This window comes from Uranotaenia lowii, chromosome 3, assembly GCF_029784155.1.
Source record: "Uranotaenia lowii strain MFRU-FL chromosome 3, ASM2978415v1, whole genome shotgun sequence".
Lineage (NCBI taxonomy): Eukaryota > Metazoa > Arthropoda > Insecta > Diptera > Culicidae > Uranotaenia > Uranotaenia lowii.
The window spans coordinates 251,972,694-251,991,664 of NC_073693.1; the positions used below are offsets into that span (position 1 = coordinate 251,972,694).

At 36.3% G+C, this 18,971-nt stretch overlaps 1 protein-coding gene across 1 annotated transcript in view; it reads right to left on the reverse strand.

Moving 5' to 3' along the window:
* LOC129753289 (voltage-dependent calcium channel type A subunit alpha-1-like) overlaps positions 1-18,971 on the reverse strand; it is a 260,599-nt gene that overhangs the window by 96,151 nt on the left and 145,477 nt on the right. Inside the window, 5 exon segments of the mRNA XM_055749089.1 lie at positions 6,630-6,831; positions 6,893-7,036; positions 7,102-7,665; positions 7,753-8,623; positions 8,688-8,885. Of these exon segments, the coding sequence (XP_055605064.1) occupies positions 6,630-6,831; positions 6,893-7,036; positions 7,102-7,665; positions 7,753-8,623; positions 8,688-8,885 (1,979 nt within the window).

Sequence of the window (18,971 nt, forward strand, 5' to 3'; positions counted from 1 at the left end):
CCACCGCAAATCCTGTTTTCTAAAAGGCATCCTCTAAAGTGCTCCGTCACCGGCTCATTTTTCAATATTTTTCTACGAAAAAATTACTAAATGTTCTTTTAATAATGCTTTGTATAATGCAAAAAATTTGAATACATTTGTTTGAACGATAGCTCTAGAAAAAAATCGTAAAAATGGTGTTTTTTTTTACCCGTTAGACCCTACCGCCCCCCCTTAAGAGTACATGTACTCTTTTTCGGTCGAGAAATGGATGCACTCTTCTTTTTGTGAAATTTTACCAAATATTCTCTTTTTTTAAACAAAACATTTGATCTGAAAATCCTACGTTTATCTTCCATTTTATGAGATTGGTTCACATATTATGCTATAACTACGAAAGAAATTATTTAAAATCTTGTTTTAATTAACATGAATCTATAGTAGACTGCCCCAAATTTGTATGAGAAGTTCAAGCTTGTGAAATGTTATGCGCTGCAGGCTTAAATTGATCCTAGGCCTAGTACAAGGTTTCATGCCAAATTTGGGCAAGTTCGGATCACGGGAAAGGGTGGCTCAACGAGCCTAAAGTTTGTAGGTACAGGATGTTTTATACTGTTATTTTTGTGGTTTGTCAGCATAACATATAAATACTGCTATCTCATCGAATAATCTAACTTTTGCATAACCTTAACAAATTAACAGAATTTGATTGAATGGAAATATCTTGGTTTCCAATTACAGCAGAACCCCGCTTATCTGAGGTAGTAGTGACCTCTTCAGATAATACGAAATATGTACAACCTTTTCCTTCAGTTTTGCATACCATTCGGGAGCAAAGCTCGATCATTAAATCGATCTTGTATCAACCTGATGGCTGGGAGCTCAGAAAACCGGAGTAATATCGTTTCTCCTGACTTTTTGCGTAAATGATCTCAATGTACTTTTTTTGGGTTTGCGGGATCTGGTAACCCTATGCTAGAAGAGCACGAGTGCTTAGATTACATCCAGCAGGAATTGGCAAAAATAGAAGCGCTGCGAGTCAAATCTGAAGATGACGCGGGGGCAAGGCATGCGAAAGAAAGGCTTATCGAGAAGCGTCGGAAGAAAGACCGCTATTGCAAATCAATTTTGATTCTGTGAATTAGCTACTCGATGCTTGAATATGTGCAAAACCAAGAATTCTTCCAAGAAAATTTGTTTGGCGTTGAATCGAGTGTTGATAAGAAAGAAGGTTGCAACGAGATTTCGTTTAAAAAGAAAGTTGCTTGCTCTTCGCCAAGGTGGAAGTCTACAAGTCTACAACATTTCTTGTTATTTGCCGGGTAGTGTAGGAATAAAAGATTACCGGGCGATGCCGGAATACAATTCAATAATCGAGTTTGTTAAATGTCAGTTGCTCTATGAAGAGCTTAAGTGTCGGGGATAAAGTGAGGAATCAAGTGGTTCGAAACGGGACCGGAGTAATTCGAAACGGGAAATCAATGACAAAAAAGAATATAAGAAACATCGGGGATCTAGTGCTAATTTTTTGTAGCATTCAATTTCCCCTAGCTGGTTCAAACTGGATAAGAAAAACCCCTAGAGTTGATGCGAAAAGATCAAGGAAAAATAAGAGAATCACCGATAAGACGAAAAAGTACCTACGTCATCCAAGCTGGCGCGAGGTGTTTGGAAGCTATAAGAAGGCTGCGACGGTGGCGATCGAGCTCATTCAGTTTTGGGCACTATCCCGTGTGGTCACTAGTAAGACCAAGTGACGATCAGAAAACCATCTAGTGGCAAGTGGTTCGCACCAACCAGCAACCAAGGTTGCGTGCTATAATAGTGTGTGTTTAACTAATCGTCGTGGGATGGTGCGGAGGGCCGTTCGCTGATCAGGGCACACACTCCACGGGATCGATCGTGAAAGCGATCGGGGTCTTAGTCCCCACATACCGATACCGCGTGCAGAGACGGCCATTTTCACGGCCACTAAATAATTGAAAGAGCCACAAAAGAATCGATCGCTCTCAACTGCCGGTGTGTTCAACCACCAGAAAGCCGAGTAAGTAACTCTTATCTACCAGTGCAGTGAATGAAACTAAATTCCACCCGTTGTTTCATCCAGAAAAACTACGGCTTCTACGTTTTGGTTCTACTCTTAAGAAACCGGATTCAGCAGAAGGACACCGCTCCTGTCGGACCGGATGCTGTTTCCATGTGCGCTCACGTTGATTGAGTTAATTTTGGTCAATTAGTTTTTGTAAAACCTTGCTTTAATACAAATTGTCAAATTGAAGGGTTATTGCATTTTTCTTGAACTGATATCCTTAAAAACAAGCAACGGAACCACGACTTCCCGCTGGCCGCCGGGCAAAGGAAAGTGAGATTATGGCAAATTCAACTTTGAATTTGGCGCATAAGCCAGTATCTTTCTTTTTTGGCCTTCAATAAAGTTTGAATAATTCCTTTTCTTTCAAAACGATACAGTTTCCGAGATGATAATTGTCTGTTTTGTTGCTGAGGGTGAAGGCATACGGAAAGAAAAATTAGTGTGGTAAGCCGATTCGGGCGCCTCAGTGCATGTGTCAAACGACAAAAGCTTCTTCGGAACTCTGCTGCCATTGAAAGAACCGATTGATATTGCCGTAGCATTGAACAGTAAGTGTCTGACCGCTAAGTTTTCGGGATCGGTTAAAGTGTTGGCAATTGCTGGGAAGGTTGGAGAATGTGTTCATGATTCGCATGATCTCCGTTGTAATTCATTCTCAATCTGGAAAATTGAAATGGTGGGAATGGAAGTTTTGATTAAAAACGGGGTTGTAAACATTCTCCGAAACTCGGAAGTGCTCACGAGTGGGAAGCGTCGTGGTTTCCAGTAAGAGATGGATTTCTACGGCAAGTGTAACGGACCGATAATTCGGAAATGCCACGAACTATAAAACCGTCATTTTGGGCACCTGAGTGAGAAAAACTTGGACAGACGGATGAAGGACCAAATAGTCAGAGGACTAGAAAAATGCATTAGTGATGAAAAAGGTGATAAAAACAAAATAGTGCGAATTTGAAGAGTGTACAGAAAGGCGTCCAACACAAGTGTTGGAGATAGTGCATTCTGATGTTTATGGCCCGATCTCTCCGGTGAGCCACGATGGTTGTCGGTATTTTGTCAGCTTCGTAGATGGTTGGAGTCGTTTTACGATCATCTACGGGATGCGCTTGAAGGATGAGGTTTTCAAGACTGCAAACAGTCACGGCCAAGTTTGACGTGAGAATAACGCGACGTCAGTCCAATGACGAGTTTGTCGATTGCGATGATGACGAAAACGGCACAGATACAGCTCCCCCGTATGGCACAAAGATTACGAAATGAACTTTGCTGCATACGCTCTGAGTGCCGTAGACTATGTGGAACACTTTCAAGCCACGGTGAGCAGCATGAAGAAGGACAACGAATGGAAGTTCTGGGAGAAAGCTGTGAAGAAGGAAATGAGTTCACACGAGAAGAATAATACGTGAACTCTGCCTTTGTATTGAAACTCCGAACAAAACGTGTTTTCCATTTTATCTCGTTTTCCTTAATTTACTTTCCGGCGAAATCCATGTCGTTTATTATTTTCATCACATATCAATTTTATGTTTAGTACGATATAACTACTATGTGATTTCCTTATTTGAATAAATTAAGTTAAAAAAATTTATATTCAACAGTTTTACATTCAGTCAGAGCCAGATCACTCGTTCGGGAAAAGTGTTGAAAATGTGTTACAAACTCATTTTGAAAATTTTGCAATACCAATTTTCCTTCAAGGTCTGCGTCCGTCTAATTATAACAACACTGTGTCTTGATAATTTTGTCTGCATTGTAAAATTTTTAAAATGTGCTACGAGTGTCAAAATTTCTACCACTTTTCGCAAACACGAGTGAGCTTGCCTTAGTTTATGCTTCATCATGATATGCAGTTCTACTTAAAAATTAATTCACTCACGTCCAGAGGAGTGTTCATATTTAGTCCCCAGAATAATAAGGATGTAGGTTCGATCTATTTCCTTCTCGCGCCACTGTTGAAAAATCGGAACATAGAATTAGGCTTTAGACAGACTAGGGCTTGCACCAAATCCCCTCCATGTTGAATTTGATTGACACTTCTATCGACTTAAATTCAAAGTATCGAATCAGTTAAAAAATTATTTTTGAACAACTTTTTCTACTACTTATGCCTGTTGATGAGTAAGTCTATTGCGGATAGTAATACCGGAATGCTCATTTAAACAATTGTATTTACTTTAAACCCCCTCGTATTTTCATCACACATTTCTGACAGTACTAAATTATGAAAGAATTTAATTTGTTTAATGGTGAATTAAACAAAAAATGATAGAGAAAATAAATCAGCCCTCTTCTATATTAACCACCGAACAAGACGAACAGTTTTTCCCGAAAAGAAATCTCCCCAAGGGGTATTAGGCACGAAATATTCCCTCGTGTCGCGAAACCGATTATAAGTACAAAGTCAGAGGTCTGAATCATAGAAGGGACTTAAGGCCTCTCGGGTTATCACATGGCTAGAAATTGCAATTCAGGCACTTGTACTGTGTGCTCGAAACGGCATCACACTCACTTTTACATCTTCCCTCATTGGGTGAAAATTCCTCATCAAAAAATCCTCACTCTCTTCTCACAGCAATCTCAGCCAACCAATATCCCACCCAATTGAATTAGACGAAACAACAGAACCATCTTTCCCAACAGCAAGGCCGGTGCACGTACAGCACACATTTGTTGTCGCTTCGCCTATCGCTTAGCACATCTGAAACAATGCCGAGCGACCAAGGTCACAGTGAAGTCTTTCGGGCCACAACTTTGGTAAAAATCGCCAACGGGTTCGGAGGCCAACAATATGTTCGGGTCGTGTTGGACAGTTGCTCGTTATGCAATTTTGTGTCGGAATCGTCGCGAATCGTGTGGGTCTACCGCGGGCGAAGATAAATTGTGATATTGGTGGAATTGGGCCTGGTAAGGTTCACATTAATGAAATGATGAATATTTTTATCGCTTCACATGTTACTAGCTACAAATTTGAAGCGAAGTGCTTGGTAATTCCGAAACTGCTCTCTTACCAAGCAAAAATGTTACAATTAACGACTGGAAGATTCCGAAAAAATTTGCCTTGGCGGATCCTAAGTTTAACATAAGTGCTGGAGTGGATATGTGGATAATTGGGGCATAATTTTTTCTATTTGCTGCCGTCATCCGAAAAATTTTAATTAAAAGAATTAATTTTACAGTCGACCGAGTGGGGTTTTATTGTCTCAGGAATGTTTAGCGGTTCGAGCAGCAGACCTCCAAACTGCATCATAACCACCGGTGCAAGTCTCGATGCACTTTTCGAACGGTTTTGGGTATTGGTGCAAATCAAAAGATGAGAGATCTCTTACCCCCGAAGATCAAAGGTGCAAGGATCATTTTCGGCAAACCGTGAGTCGTGAGCGAGATGGTCGTTACGTTGTGAGGCTACCAGTTCGGGATAATCGTGGAGCGTTCTTGGGTGATAGTTTCGAGATGGCGCAACGTCGGTTTCTCGGAATTGAACGAAGATTTCGGGCGGATGCTTATCTTCGGAACGAGTATTTTACACGCGCTTGAGACACTTGAAACCTAGCTATCGAACAGGAAATGCAGCGTTCGGTTCAAAATTTTTGGAAGAGGTAGGCCAAGGAGTACGTCAGCGAGCTTCATCAGCGAACGGAGTGGCAAGCCAAAACCGTCAATCCTATCAAGGAAGGAACGCTGGTGCTTCTTAAGGTGGATCAGGTGCCGTCGATGCAATGGCTGCTAGGACGTGTCGTGTCCATTTTTCCAGGAACCGACCGCAAATCTCGGGTTTTCGAGGTACGAACAGCGAAAGGCGGCTTCAAACGAGCACTGACGGAAATCGACGATCTACATGAACTGTTAGTAGGGAATCAGCAGGAAGACAAACTCAACGGAACCAACGAAGCAGCCCAGGGTCCCAATCAAAATCTACGCATCGTTCCTAAAATTGATGATGTTAAAATTTTACATAAACACTTAGCAAAGAAGGGCTTAACAGCGATAATACGCGTATCGGAAATAAAACTTTTCAAAAAGTGCATTTAAATTACTTTAAAGTTCTACAAGAGAGATTGTTTTAAAAACGAACACACACGTCATAAAATCTCAGTGAAACTTTATGTTTCTTTGAGAAGATCTAATTTACTTAAGTCTGAGGCGTACATCTTTCAAAGGTATAATGATTAGCATTTTACAAATGCTAAACCTCCAGCCAAAGAAAAAGATCTTTGTATGCCGTGACCACTCGCTTGGCGGAATGAATCAGCTAGGACCTTCAGCCAAATGAAACATATTTTGAACCTGCTATGATTGAAGCAGCTTGAAATGTTTCAAAGATTCTTCGAGTAATGGATATTTTTTTTAATTATAAAAAAACCTTGCAAGTAAATTCAACTGTTATATCTGAGAGGTCAAAAACGGTAGATAGACTAAACCCCGTTTACCATCGGAATCGTAGGGTACCTACTCGACAAATGTTTAAAAATCGATGCCAAAAACATTAAATGTCGTTGAAGGCTTACAAAATAATAATTCCAATAACTTAACTAACAGGATGGATGGAGGATTTACTCACCTGATTTTTATCTATCTCTCCGTCCTGCAGCTCCGCCTCGCCCTGTTCTTGAAAGGTAATGATAATCAAGGCCACGAATATGTTAACGAAGAAGAATGGAAACACGATGAAGTAAACGATGTAGAAGATCGACATCTCGATACGGAAATTTTGTATTGGACCCTTGTCTTCGTAGGTGGCGGCCATCGAGTTCTGTAGCACCCTAAAAAAGTTCAGTTGAATTGAGAATCAGAGTGTTTGGGTATATTAGGGTTGGAACTTACTGGGGCCAGCCTTCTCCAGTTTGTACAGCAAATAGTGTCAACATGGCCGTGGCCACGTTGTCGTAGTGGAAGCTTTGTGTTTTCCACTCCCGGACTTCCCTCTTTGGAAGCTGATCGGTACCGTCGTACACAAAAAACGATCCCCTAGAATGTCAAAAATTCTTTCGGTTAGTCTATTCTATTTGGATTTTTAAAATTTAAAAACTTACTTGCACTCCTCACTAGTGTGTTTACTGTCATCGGTGCAGTAAAAAAATTTACCGTTGAACAGTTGCACCGCAATGACAGCAAAGATGAACTGAAACAAGATGTACACGATGAGAATGTTGATAACGTTTTTGAGTGAGTTGACGACGCAATCGAAGACCGCTTTAAGCTTTGGCACACGTTTGATAGTCTTGAGGGGACGCAACACCCGGAGTACCCGGAGAGATTTGATCGTCGACAGATTCTGTCCGGCACTGCTTCCGGTCATGTCGAAACCGAAACTGACCGCGGCACAGATGACCACAACGGCATCCATGATGTTCCAAAACTCGCGCAGATAGCTTCCCGGATGCAGGATGATACCCAGATCGACAATCTTCAGCAACATTTCGATCGTGAACACTCCGGTGAAGGCGTAATCGAAAAAGTTGAGAATTTTATTTCGTGGAGAGTTTTCGTCGACCGGATCTTCGGCCGCCAGTGCAATCGATGAAAGTGAGATAACGACCATGATGAAGAAGTCGAAGTATCGGAGGTTTACGACCCAATGGGCAGCGCAGCGTATTCTGTAAAAAACGGAAGTAATTTAGAGAATTGTTTGGACTACGGTTGAGGCATCTAGGGGGATTGCTTAAGAAAGACTTTTAACTTACGGATTGGTGGGTGACAGCACGAACATCGACGAGTATGGCAGCATAGGTTTTGGTCCGTCCACTATCTCATCATCTTCGTCCTCCTTGTCTTCGTCGTCTTTCTTCTTCGCCTTCTCGCCATTGCCCCGGGTTGGTGAAGGCGAAGAAATCTCAACCCGGGGTGGTGATCCATCGGTCTGGATCTGCAAAGCCTCCATCTCCTTATCTAACTCCATCTGTTGCTTCTCTTTGTTCTCCTCCAGCTGTTCCTCCTCGGCTGCAGTCAGTTCTTGGGCGTTCGCCAAATTGTCGACAGCGATAGCCAAGAATACGTTTAGCAGGGTGTAGTTACCGAACAGAACCAGAATGATGAAGTACAGCGAGTAGATCATTCCCTTTTTGTGCCCACCCTGCGATTCGATGCCCTGGTACATAACTTCGTTCCAATCCTCGCCGGTGAGAATCTGGAACACCGTTAGCAGTGCGATCGGGAAGGTGTTGAAGTTGGTCGGTGGGGTACCGTCTGGCAGATTGAACTGTCCACCAAACAGTTGCATACCCAGCAGTGCGAAGATCAGAATGAACAAGAAGAGCAGGAACAACAGTGAAATGATGGATCTCATTGAGTTGAGTAACGAGATCACCAGATTGCGCAACGATGACCAGTATTTTGTAACCTTAAATATTCTAAGCAGTCGCAGAGCTCGGAGCACCGACAAACCGAAGGAACCTCCCTTGACCTCGGACCACACGACCTCGAAAATCGATCCACTGATGACGACGCAATCGAATCGGTTGAACGATGACTCGAAGTAGATGCGAGGACCCAAGGCGTACATTTTGATGAACATCTCCATCATGAAGAGGCCCAGGAAGGCGTACTCAGCGTAGTCTAAAATTAAATTTAAATTTAGTACTTTTTTTTTTTTTTTTTTTTGAAAAAGTAAGTAACTTACAGAGAAACTGAGTGAGCCAGCTCGGTTGCCCGTAGTGTTCGACGGCTACGCACACAGTGTTGAAGAACACTAGGACGATGACGAACCAGTAGAACCACTGGGTTTTGACCGTGTGCCGGATCCAGAAGCGAAATCGCTTCTCCGCTCGCCAGAAACTCATACACTTACCCTGCGTTTTCACCTTCGATTTTAGGTAACCTGTGGATGATAACAATAAATATTTAAAATAAATCTGTATAATAGAATGATGCATGCAGCAGCTTTCTTGTAGCGTGTTTCAAAAGCAGAGTTGTAAAAAAACTAAGTTGATTTATCATTCCTTAGGTTACGCTCACTTTAATTTTGTTGGTTGCCGAAAATGTTCAAACCTAAATCATTTTGATTCAATCCAATCTAGAAAGCGGTTCACTACTAGCGATGGTTACTTGCAATTCAATACTTCTCTACAGCAAGCTTTTATCCGAAGATTTTTAAATACTTATCAAATATTCTACGCATTTCATTAAACTTCAATTTAACTTTTGGTCATCTTCGCTTTCAATAATTACAGGATTTCAGTTTATTTCTCTTTCTGAATCGAAAGTAATCTGGCTTTAACTCAATTATCTTTTGAAATCAGTCTTTAATCGAAATTGTTCACCAATTTAGTAAAGTCGCGTATTTCACAAAGTTGGTGAAACGACTGTAATAGAAAAGAGGGATTCATAGAAGTCCTGTAGGGACAGAGGTTGTCCTAAAGTCCCAGCAGTCGGCAGAAGTTGTCGAGAAATCAAATGCCTCTTGGGAGCATTATAAATGATAACTAAATAGAAACAAAATCTAACAAAACATTAATAGGACTCAGCTAAAGCTTAACGATTTCAGCCGGAATTCAGCCCACGACGATCCATCTAAGGCAGTGGTCGACAACCTTTTGATTCGGGAGAGCCAAAAACTTAAAATTTTTAAAATATCATTGTTTGAAAGAGCCACATTAAAGATTTCTTTTTATTGTTTTAATGAAAAAATATGAATGATCCATAAACATTAGCTTTAGGGAAATAACTTTAAAACCTTTAGAGTATTTTTACTCTTGGATATTTCTTTTCAATTTTTAAATCTGGGATTCACTTCTGGAACGCTAACTTTTATAACATCTGTTTATTTTATATCAATTTTAATCCGTTAGAAAATATTGAGTCAAGAAAATTTGAAATCCAAATCAAGCTTAAATAAGTACTTTGCAGGATGTTGAATTGAAAGATTTGAACATATTAATATGAGCAGAATATTTATAATTTCTTCGGCAAAGAAAAGCTTACAGAATAACAAAGTAAAGGGAAATCAAGTTTTTTTTTTATATTTATCAAGCTTTCTTATGACATTCCCAAGATTTAGCTTATCCATTCTAACATCCAAAAGCATGAGGTTATTTTCAACTGTTATTTTTGTAGCCGAAAATTTTAATCTTCAAAAATTATGCGCCTGACAATTGGTAGAATTTTTCAAGCTTAATTACATCAAGCGGACGTGCCTTCACTATTTTATGCATCTGGAAAATTCAAATATATCATTTCTGTCACATGTGAATCTTCAGTATTTAGCGTCCAATTGAATGAAGATTGAAATTTAAAACATTGTATATTATTCATCAATGCTTGCTAAAGGTTAGATCATTAAAAAAAAGTGATTTGACCAGTAGGTAATTTTTAACCCTTCATTTAAAATTCGAGACAAATAAAACAGAATCAGAACATTTTAAATGGCAAATCAGTTCAATGATACTTTTAAAGATTTGAAACAAAAAGTAATAAAAACAACGTTGATTAACTCTTAATCAAAAATAAAAATGTGTCCGTTTCTGATTCTTCGTTCAAAATTTATCTGCTTTTGTTAAATATTGGCTGCAGGCAGGAAGAACTGCCTCATGGGGGGTCTTGGTGACATTTTCTATGATATTTTTGCTCATACAAAGTATGAAAAAAATTTAATTATATATTTTTTGTTCGTTTTGATTATTTATTTTTAGTTCCTCTACATTAGAAGTATTGCGTTTTTATTCTTATCTTTTTTAAAAACGTCTTGTAATCATTAAAATGGTAAACAAAGTTTGCATAATGAAGCTTAAAATGACAAAATATAGAAATATATATCATCGATTCAAAATCTTTGATGTTATCAACATTCTGGTAGATATGGCTTTTTTATTTGAGTATAGAATAAGTATTAAATAAGGAAAACTTCAATTTTGAAAAAAAAAATTAAATATATTCTTAAATCAAAAAAGCTCATCCAATGAAACTTTTTAGGGAATTCAGAGATTTCAACCATCGATGGAAAACTAATTAAATTTTCTAAAGTGAAATTGAAATACATATTGAATTTTTGAGTCTAGTCTGATTCTTGCGAATCCAAATTCATGATTTTAGCTCAAAATTTTACTGAACTGTAATATTGGGAACTCGATTGTGTTGTTAGCCTACTTGGTTGAATGACTCAACTGAATCAGAGCAATCGAAAGATTCCTTTTAATTCAACCACGGTAAATGAAAAGTTCAGATACCGGTATCTGAACTTTTCATTTACCATGGTTGATTCAAAAGGAATCTTTCGATTAATTTGATACAATATAAGCAAATCAATACACCGAAAAACATGAAATCTCTGCAGATTTTTATCACGTGAAGATTACAACAAATGTTTTTAATTTAAAATCAATCTCAAAACATTAATCTTATGGATGTTTTTTTTTTCATAAAAAGATTCAGTTTTTTTTATCATAAAATAAACTATCAAATTAACTAAAATTCTACGTTTTATTTGTGACTTTCAAACTGAAATTTTGAAATTTAGTTACCTATCAACATTATTTATTTGTGAACTCTTGCTATTTGAATTCATCAATGGTATAGTCCTGATGATATGATAATATTTTCATCTTGATTGTGAAACTGATGTCCAATCCAAAACTGAACATAAAATTTGAATATCTTCAATCTGAGTTCTGAACCTGAGTTCTAAAGTTGGGTTTCGAATGAAGGTCTGCTTCCAAGTTTTCAGTTCTAGATCGCCATTTTGAACATTTGTTCTGCGTAAATGTTGCAAAAGAATTAAGTTCAACAATTTTCAATCTTACAAATACGTTTAGAGTTTTCTAATTTTCTTTTTTTCAAATTCGGAATATTATCATTCAAATTTTGAAAAAATCTTAGGAGTTTTTGAACTCATAGTTCATATTTCATAAGGAATGCAAAACGAAATTTGGACCAAGATTTCAAATTATTATCTATCAATTCAAAACATTTCCAATGATAAATCGAATTTCACATATGAATTAGATACTGAAGCCAAAGTATGAAAACAAAAATATAATTGTATTTTGGATAATATGGAACCAGAATTTCTGGAAAGAATTATATCTAATTTAAAATTTAATATGAAGAATTTGTTCTCAATCAATAAGTGAGATTTTTTTTTAAATACTTTAGCAGAACCCGGGATTAGCTTTTGAGGTTTTGATATCAGTTTTAAGTCAAGTTTGTTACTCTTGAAAAACCATAGTCAATCATCATTATTTGATTGAAAATTTGAAATGTTAAGTGTAGATTAGATTTTTTTTGTCCAATATAAAATTTTGACTTCTTTCTTCGATTTTGAAAAGTATGAGATTATTGGTAATGTTAATTGATTTTGACCAACTAAAATGTGAAAAATTTCAATTTATCATAGATTTTACAAGAAATTTAGGGAAATAGCATCACAGAAATCTATAACAGAATTTGCGGGTTAAATCACAAAAAGTCAAAAAAAAATTTCTCATATATAGGTACAGATTTTTTTCCGCAACCTCTGTGTAAGGGTCAATTAAAGTAGTTATTGATTACAAGCATGTAACATGTATTCATTTTTTCAAAAGGATTATCAGAATTTAAATTTCCATCTATTCTCAATGCTGGTTCGAGTTTGAAAAGCTGTCAAACTGTAATTTGTAACTCTCAATTCTCAGCTTTGGTGTTTTGGAATTCAACTTAATTTATCTATTTACTCTTTAACTCGTTATTTATTGAGTAAGCTATCCAGATTTTTTCAATTTTCAAATCAAATCCGGGTAAATCCAGCTTAAATCTTGTGGTTTTCCAGCAAGAGAAAACTGAAAAAATAAACAAACGAAAAATCAATTTGACCAAAGCATATCTCAAAATTTAGCTCGCAGTTCCATAATATGCTTGCGAATTTCTCTAAAACCAGTTGAAAATTAAGAATTTTGTAAAAATTGTAAATAATCCAGGAAAATCTGACATTTTCTCTTGATGGCAACCGAAATCAACCGGGCGTTTTAAATTTTTTTCTTCCAATATCTGAGAAAGCTTGTTAAAAACCGGGCAGTTTGGAATGCTAATGAACATCTATAGTATATTGTATTAAAATTATCGATTTCAATTCAAATAAATAACATACAATTTAGCTGTTTTTTCCAATATTTTTATGTTGTGCGTCAAATTTGGAAATATTTTTCGAAATGGCTGATTAACTCTAATACGATTTAATAAATTTCCATTGTTTATTGAACAACACATCTTTGGCAGCGATGCCACGCATACTGTTTTTTGGTATTTTTACCGATTTTTGGCTAAAACTTTGACCAAGAATCGGTAAAAAAAATTGTTCTGGCAGAAAAATTGTTTACAAAATATAACTAAAACTGTAATTTTTAATTTTTTTAAATTTTGAAACAATGTATCTATTATATAAAATTCTCTTGTAACGGTGTTTGTAGTACTACTCCTCCGAAATGACCCAAACGATTCGAATGAAGTTATTTTTAGAATATTCTGTAGCCATGCGAATAGGTTTATATCGAATAAAAACAACACAAAGTCGCATCAATTGTCCGTTTTAATTAAATTTGTAGTTTTTTGAATGAAATGAAAGTCATGGCTTCCATTTTTTCGAGATTTTTTTTTCCTTTGGGCGGTTTGTTTATCGTCTCCAAGGTCGAGGCGTCGCGAGCAGACGTCGTTAGAAGATAGTAACCATGGCATAGCATACTGATCAGTGAGAATATTTTGGCGCGTATTTCTCAACCAAGCATATTTTCAATGCAGGTAGTAGCGATATGAAGCCTTGATGTGATTTTTTTGTTCTTGATTCCTAGCTCATTTCTACAGCACATGGTTATGAATGACGCCAAGATGTGACTCAGGTTGACATTTTGCTGATCGAATAAAACATATAATATTTGTTTTGCCAAAATCTGAAATTGAAAAGTCGGGCATCCATTTTTAGAGATTTTCTTTTCTTCGAGGGGTTTGTTTTTCGTCTGCATGGGCGAAGCGTCGCTAGCAAACGTCGTTACACGATAATAGTAACCAAAGCATACTGTTCATTGATCGCTGGAAAAATTTAAAAATTAGGCGCCTATTTCGCAACCATGCACGTGGGGGCGATATGCAACCTAGATGTGTTTTTTTTCTAGCTTATTTTATTTGTACACAGCACATGGTAATTGATGAACAGCATTCAGTGAAATTGAAGTACCAAGCATTAATTTATTCCGGAGAAAAACTTAGGATATAGCAATGAAAGTTGATAAAACAGACAAACAAGAACAAGTATTAAATTAATTTTAAAGTTTTTCCACTGAAGCATCTAAAAAGACCTATGTGTTTTCACTTGCCACAATAAATGGGACAAATATATAATTCGATATACCTTTTTGTCAACATAACTAATATTTTTTTTTGAAAATATTACTTTTTCCAGAGCATATGAAAGTTGAACTGTAGTGATATTCGTTTGGATTTGACCGGTGTTTCATTTTTGAAAATTAAGATTTAAAGTAAAAAAGACACATAATTTTTATTAAGGTTTTGTTTATATTAAATTTCCAGGAAATAAAATGAACTCATGAAACCATCGTAGCCTGAACAGATTATTTATTTTCAATCTATTAAATTTAAAAAAAATCTGCTTATCAATAATGTTATTAAATCCTTAAAAAATAACGTTATCCTAAAAGAAATCGCAGATCACCACCAACAATGTTCAGGAAATTTAGAAATCAGAACTGCTTGAATTAAAATCTCTAAAATAATGGGTGAATATATCTAAACATATGTTTTCCTCTTTTCAAAACCAATCGTTTCTTTGATTCATTGGGTTAAAGTTCAAAGGAAATAATTTGCATTTTTTGCTTGAATAAAAAAGGAATTAGCAATACACAAAATCACCAGATTTAATGCCATGACAAGTGCTGTTGGGAACACGTGTTGAAAATAATATTAACTCCTGTCATTCCACACGGTGGAGCCAGTGCAAACGTGCCTTTTAGCCATGGAACATCTACCTTTTAAGGAATTTCATCTCCAAAATGATTCAGCATTATGTGAGACAGTTTAGAAAGGGGTATCCCATGTGTTGAATCTGAAGTGAATTTCCGAAATTATCAAATGTCTTAGTAAATGGAAGTCTTTTGATTAAAACAGCATTAAGTAAAAGTGGAATATCTTACATAAACTTATACTGCAAAAAACTTCAGATTTATCAATAAAATTTGATAAAACAAACAGGAGCAAGTATTAAATTCATTTCAAAGCCTTACACTACGTTTCGCATCTATGAATAAGTTAAAAAAAAGCATTGTGTTTTCACTTGCTCAATAAACGGGACAAATGTTAGCTTAGAAATATCTGTTTGTCAACATTTTTGCATATTTTACGTTCAACAAGAGTATGTTGAGAAATGAATTATTTATGCAACATACGAAAATTCAAATGTGTTAAGGATTTTTAAATTTTTCTTAGATTTATAAAAGTTCAACTATGGTAAAATCCCCTTGCACTTGCCCCGGGGTATCTGAATTGAAATGAAGATTGAAATAAAAAAATAGAAGCAAAACAAACTTTGACAACTGTTAGCCTTCTCGGCGCAAAAATCTACATTTAAAGGTTTTTGCGATCTTTGCATATTCATTCCACCATCGAAGCATAAACAGTTTTTTTTTCGATTTATTTAATTTTTGATTCTCAATGAAAAAATAAAATTAGTCAGTTGAAATCTTTAAAAGGATCCTCATCACAAAAGAGAGAAAATTGAGAAAATTCAGTTGAATAACAAAATTTAATTTTTTTTTCACTTTTATACACCATTCTTTTCCTTGATTCATTGGGTGACAGTTTATCCAAATATCATTTAAACTTTTTCCTTGAACAATTGAAAATATAGTAATTTGCTGTATAAAAAGACGCTAGATGCTGTTTAGCATCACTTCAAGTTGTAATGTGTCATGTCTACAAATTATGTTTATGGCGAAAAAATTATTAACATGCTTTTAACATGGGAAGATATTTGGGTCCGAGATATGTTTCTATGAGTGTTACAAACCTGTCTGCATTGCAGTGTTAAGATGGGAGGGACAAAGGGAGTTCCATATGAATCAAACCAATCAGGGCTTTCATACAAGTTTGTTGGCATGAATTGAGAATTTAGAGCAAAAGGAAGAGTAGTTGTTTGCATACGAAATATTGTAGACCATTCCTTATTTCTAGGTTGCGTTGGTAAGAAGATCTTTATTCATATCATATTTGGCATAATTAAAGAAGAGAAATCACCGTGAGTTTGTTTTATGAAATTAATTTGCGGCTTTATCGGTGAGGGTTAAAGAGTTGAAACGAAAGACGGATAGGTACTTCTGATACTCTATCCGTCTTTCATTTCAACTAATTAACCCTCACCGATAAAGCCGCAAATTAATTTCATAATTTGGCATAATTTTAAAACTTATCAGACAAATAAAGCGAAATGTTGCGTCATTTAGATACAAAAAAATCATTTCATAGTAGTTCGTGAGCACTTCTTGCATTGCAAGAGGAAAAGGAAGTCCATATGAATGAAACATATATTTTGACTTCATTATGACATCTTTGAAGCTTATGAAAACAGAGTAAAATTTTCAGATATTGAAAAACAAATCTAGAGATCAATTTTAAGAAAATATTATTAATACATCTTTTAAATGTAGGTAGAAACTTCAGTTGCTGCTCTTTTTTTAAAGCATTCGCTTCTAAATTATGTTGAAATTTGGTTTGAAACGCTGTCTAGACAATACAGTTGAATTTAAATTATTTTAAGAAATTAAATTGAATTTTCAAAGGTGGAGCAAAGCACACCGGGTCAGCTAGTAATATTCTATTACCTATCGAGCTAGTAAGTCTCAGCGTATTCGAAAGCATCTTTATCTTCTATGCCAATTTTCTTGAGATCGAATTTTGATCATCAAATAACATGATTATAGCAGTTTAGTCCATAATATATCATATCTCGAAGTTGTATGTATAAAACTTGGGAACCTAGATAAGTACGAATCAACAAAATGTCCGATGTTTTCGAGATAACTTCGCTTCATGCGTCGATATGAAGGTGCAGAGGTTCTTGTGTGTGATGGAAATATGTGTGGAATTCTTTGATAGAAATGCTTTCTATTAAGGTTGCACAGATAAATCTGCAGCACAAAAGAACCGCTACACTGAACTTATGTCGTTTAATCCTTAATGGAACTGCATCAATCGCCTTGGTCCAAGAACCCTATTTCCGAAATGGAACTTTTTACTTAGGGAATTTTCTCAAACCAAACTTTACTGTGTTCAGTGTAATTGGAATGACTAATGCCCGAATAATGCCTCGTGCATGTATATTGATAAACAATTCTTTAAATGCAACACTCATACCCAATCTAACAACAAGAGATATTTGCGTTGTTCAGGTTTCGCTGCCTGATAGAAAATACGTCTACTGTTCAGCATACTCACCATATGAACAATCATCCCCTACGGATGATTTAAAAAATGTCATTTCATTCTGTGAATCACAAAATATACCTCTTGTAATTGGCTGTGATGCCAATGCCCATCATTTTGTATGGGGTAGCTCAGATATCAATCTGAGAGGCTTAAATTTAATGGAATATTTAAGCAGCACTGATTTAGAAATTCTAAATGTAGGAAATAAACCAACTTTTGTTAGGTGTGACAGAGAAGAGGTGATTGACACTTTGTTCTAGAACAATTTCTCAGGAAATTTTAAATTGGCATGTGCCTAACGAAGAATCGATTTCTGACCACAGGTTTATCTATTTTGAACACTCAGGTGAGTTTTTAGAAACAATTACATTAAGAAACCCAAGAACAACTAATTGGGACCTATATTTGGAGCATCTTGCTACTAAATTTCATGGATATACACCTGAAATTACTACTCCTTCTGAGTTGGATGAAGTGGTTGCAAAAACCACCGAAATTATTCTAAATTCTTATGAAGAAGCGTGTCCCTTACGAACGTTGAAATTCATCAAAAACAGTACACCATGGTGGAACTAAAATCTCAGTAAATTACGAAAAAACTGCAGACGCTCTTGGAACCGAAGGCGCACGGAAGGTTTTGATGCTTTCAAGTTGGCTCGCAGAGCTTACCGGAAAGCAACAAGAGCTGCCGAACGCTCAATGTGGCATAGCTACTGCACAAACATTTCAAGCTTGCACGAAGCAAGTAGGTTAAATAAAGTCTTAGCCAAATCAAAAGATTATCAGGTTTCATACCTTAAAACCCCTAGTGGTGATTATACATCAAACGACGAAGAAACATTAAGTTGTCTATTCAATACTCACTTTCCAGGATGTGTTGATCAAGATTCATCGATAGAGCCTGAGTTCTTTTCTGGAAGTCTAGATTCCTTGCATTTTGCTCGGAAAATAGTTACTACAGAATCGATCAAATGGGCAATCGATGGTTTTGCTCAATACAAATCTCCTGGAAGTGACGGTTTATTTCCAGTTTTGCTTCAAAAAGGTTTCGATCATTTCAAACACATATTAATAAAAATAATGATAAGCAGTTTTGCTCATGGATATATTCCTAAACTTTGGCGGCAGATAGCCGTGAAATTCATCCCTAAAGGGGGACGATCATCATACGACGAAGCCAAAAGCTTTCGTCCTATTAGTCTAAGTTCATTTCTATTAAAAGCACTTAAACGTTTAATTGATCATCATATCAGGCAAGAATGCCTTGTCCAACATCCGCTTAATGCGACACAACATGCATACCAAACAGGAAAATCAACATTAACTCTTCTGCACAACGTAGTACATAATATTGAAAATAGTTTTTCACAGAAAGAATCATGTCTAGGAGCATTTCTAGACATAGAAGGAGCATTTGATAATGTCCCGTTTACATCAATAATGGATGCGGCACTACTTCATGGAGTGCCTAGTGTTATAACTAACTGGATTAGCGCAATGCTAAGTA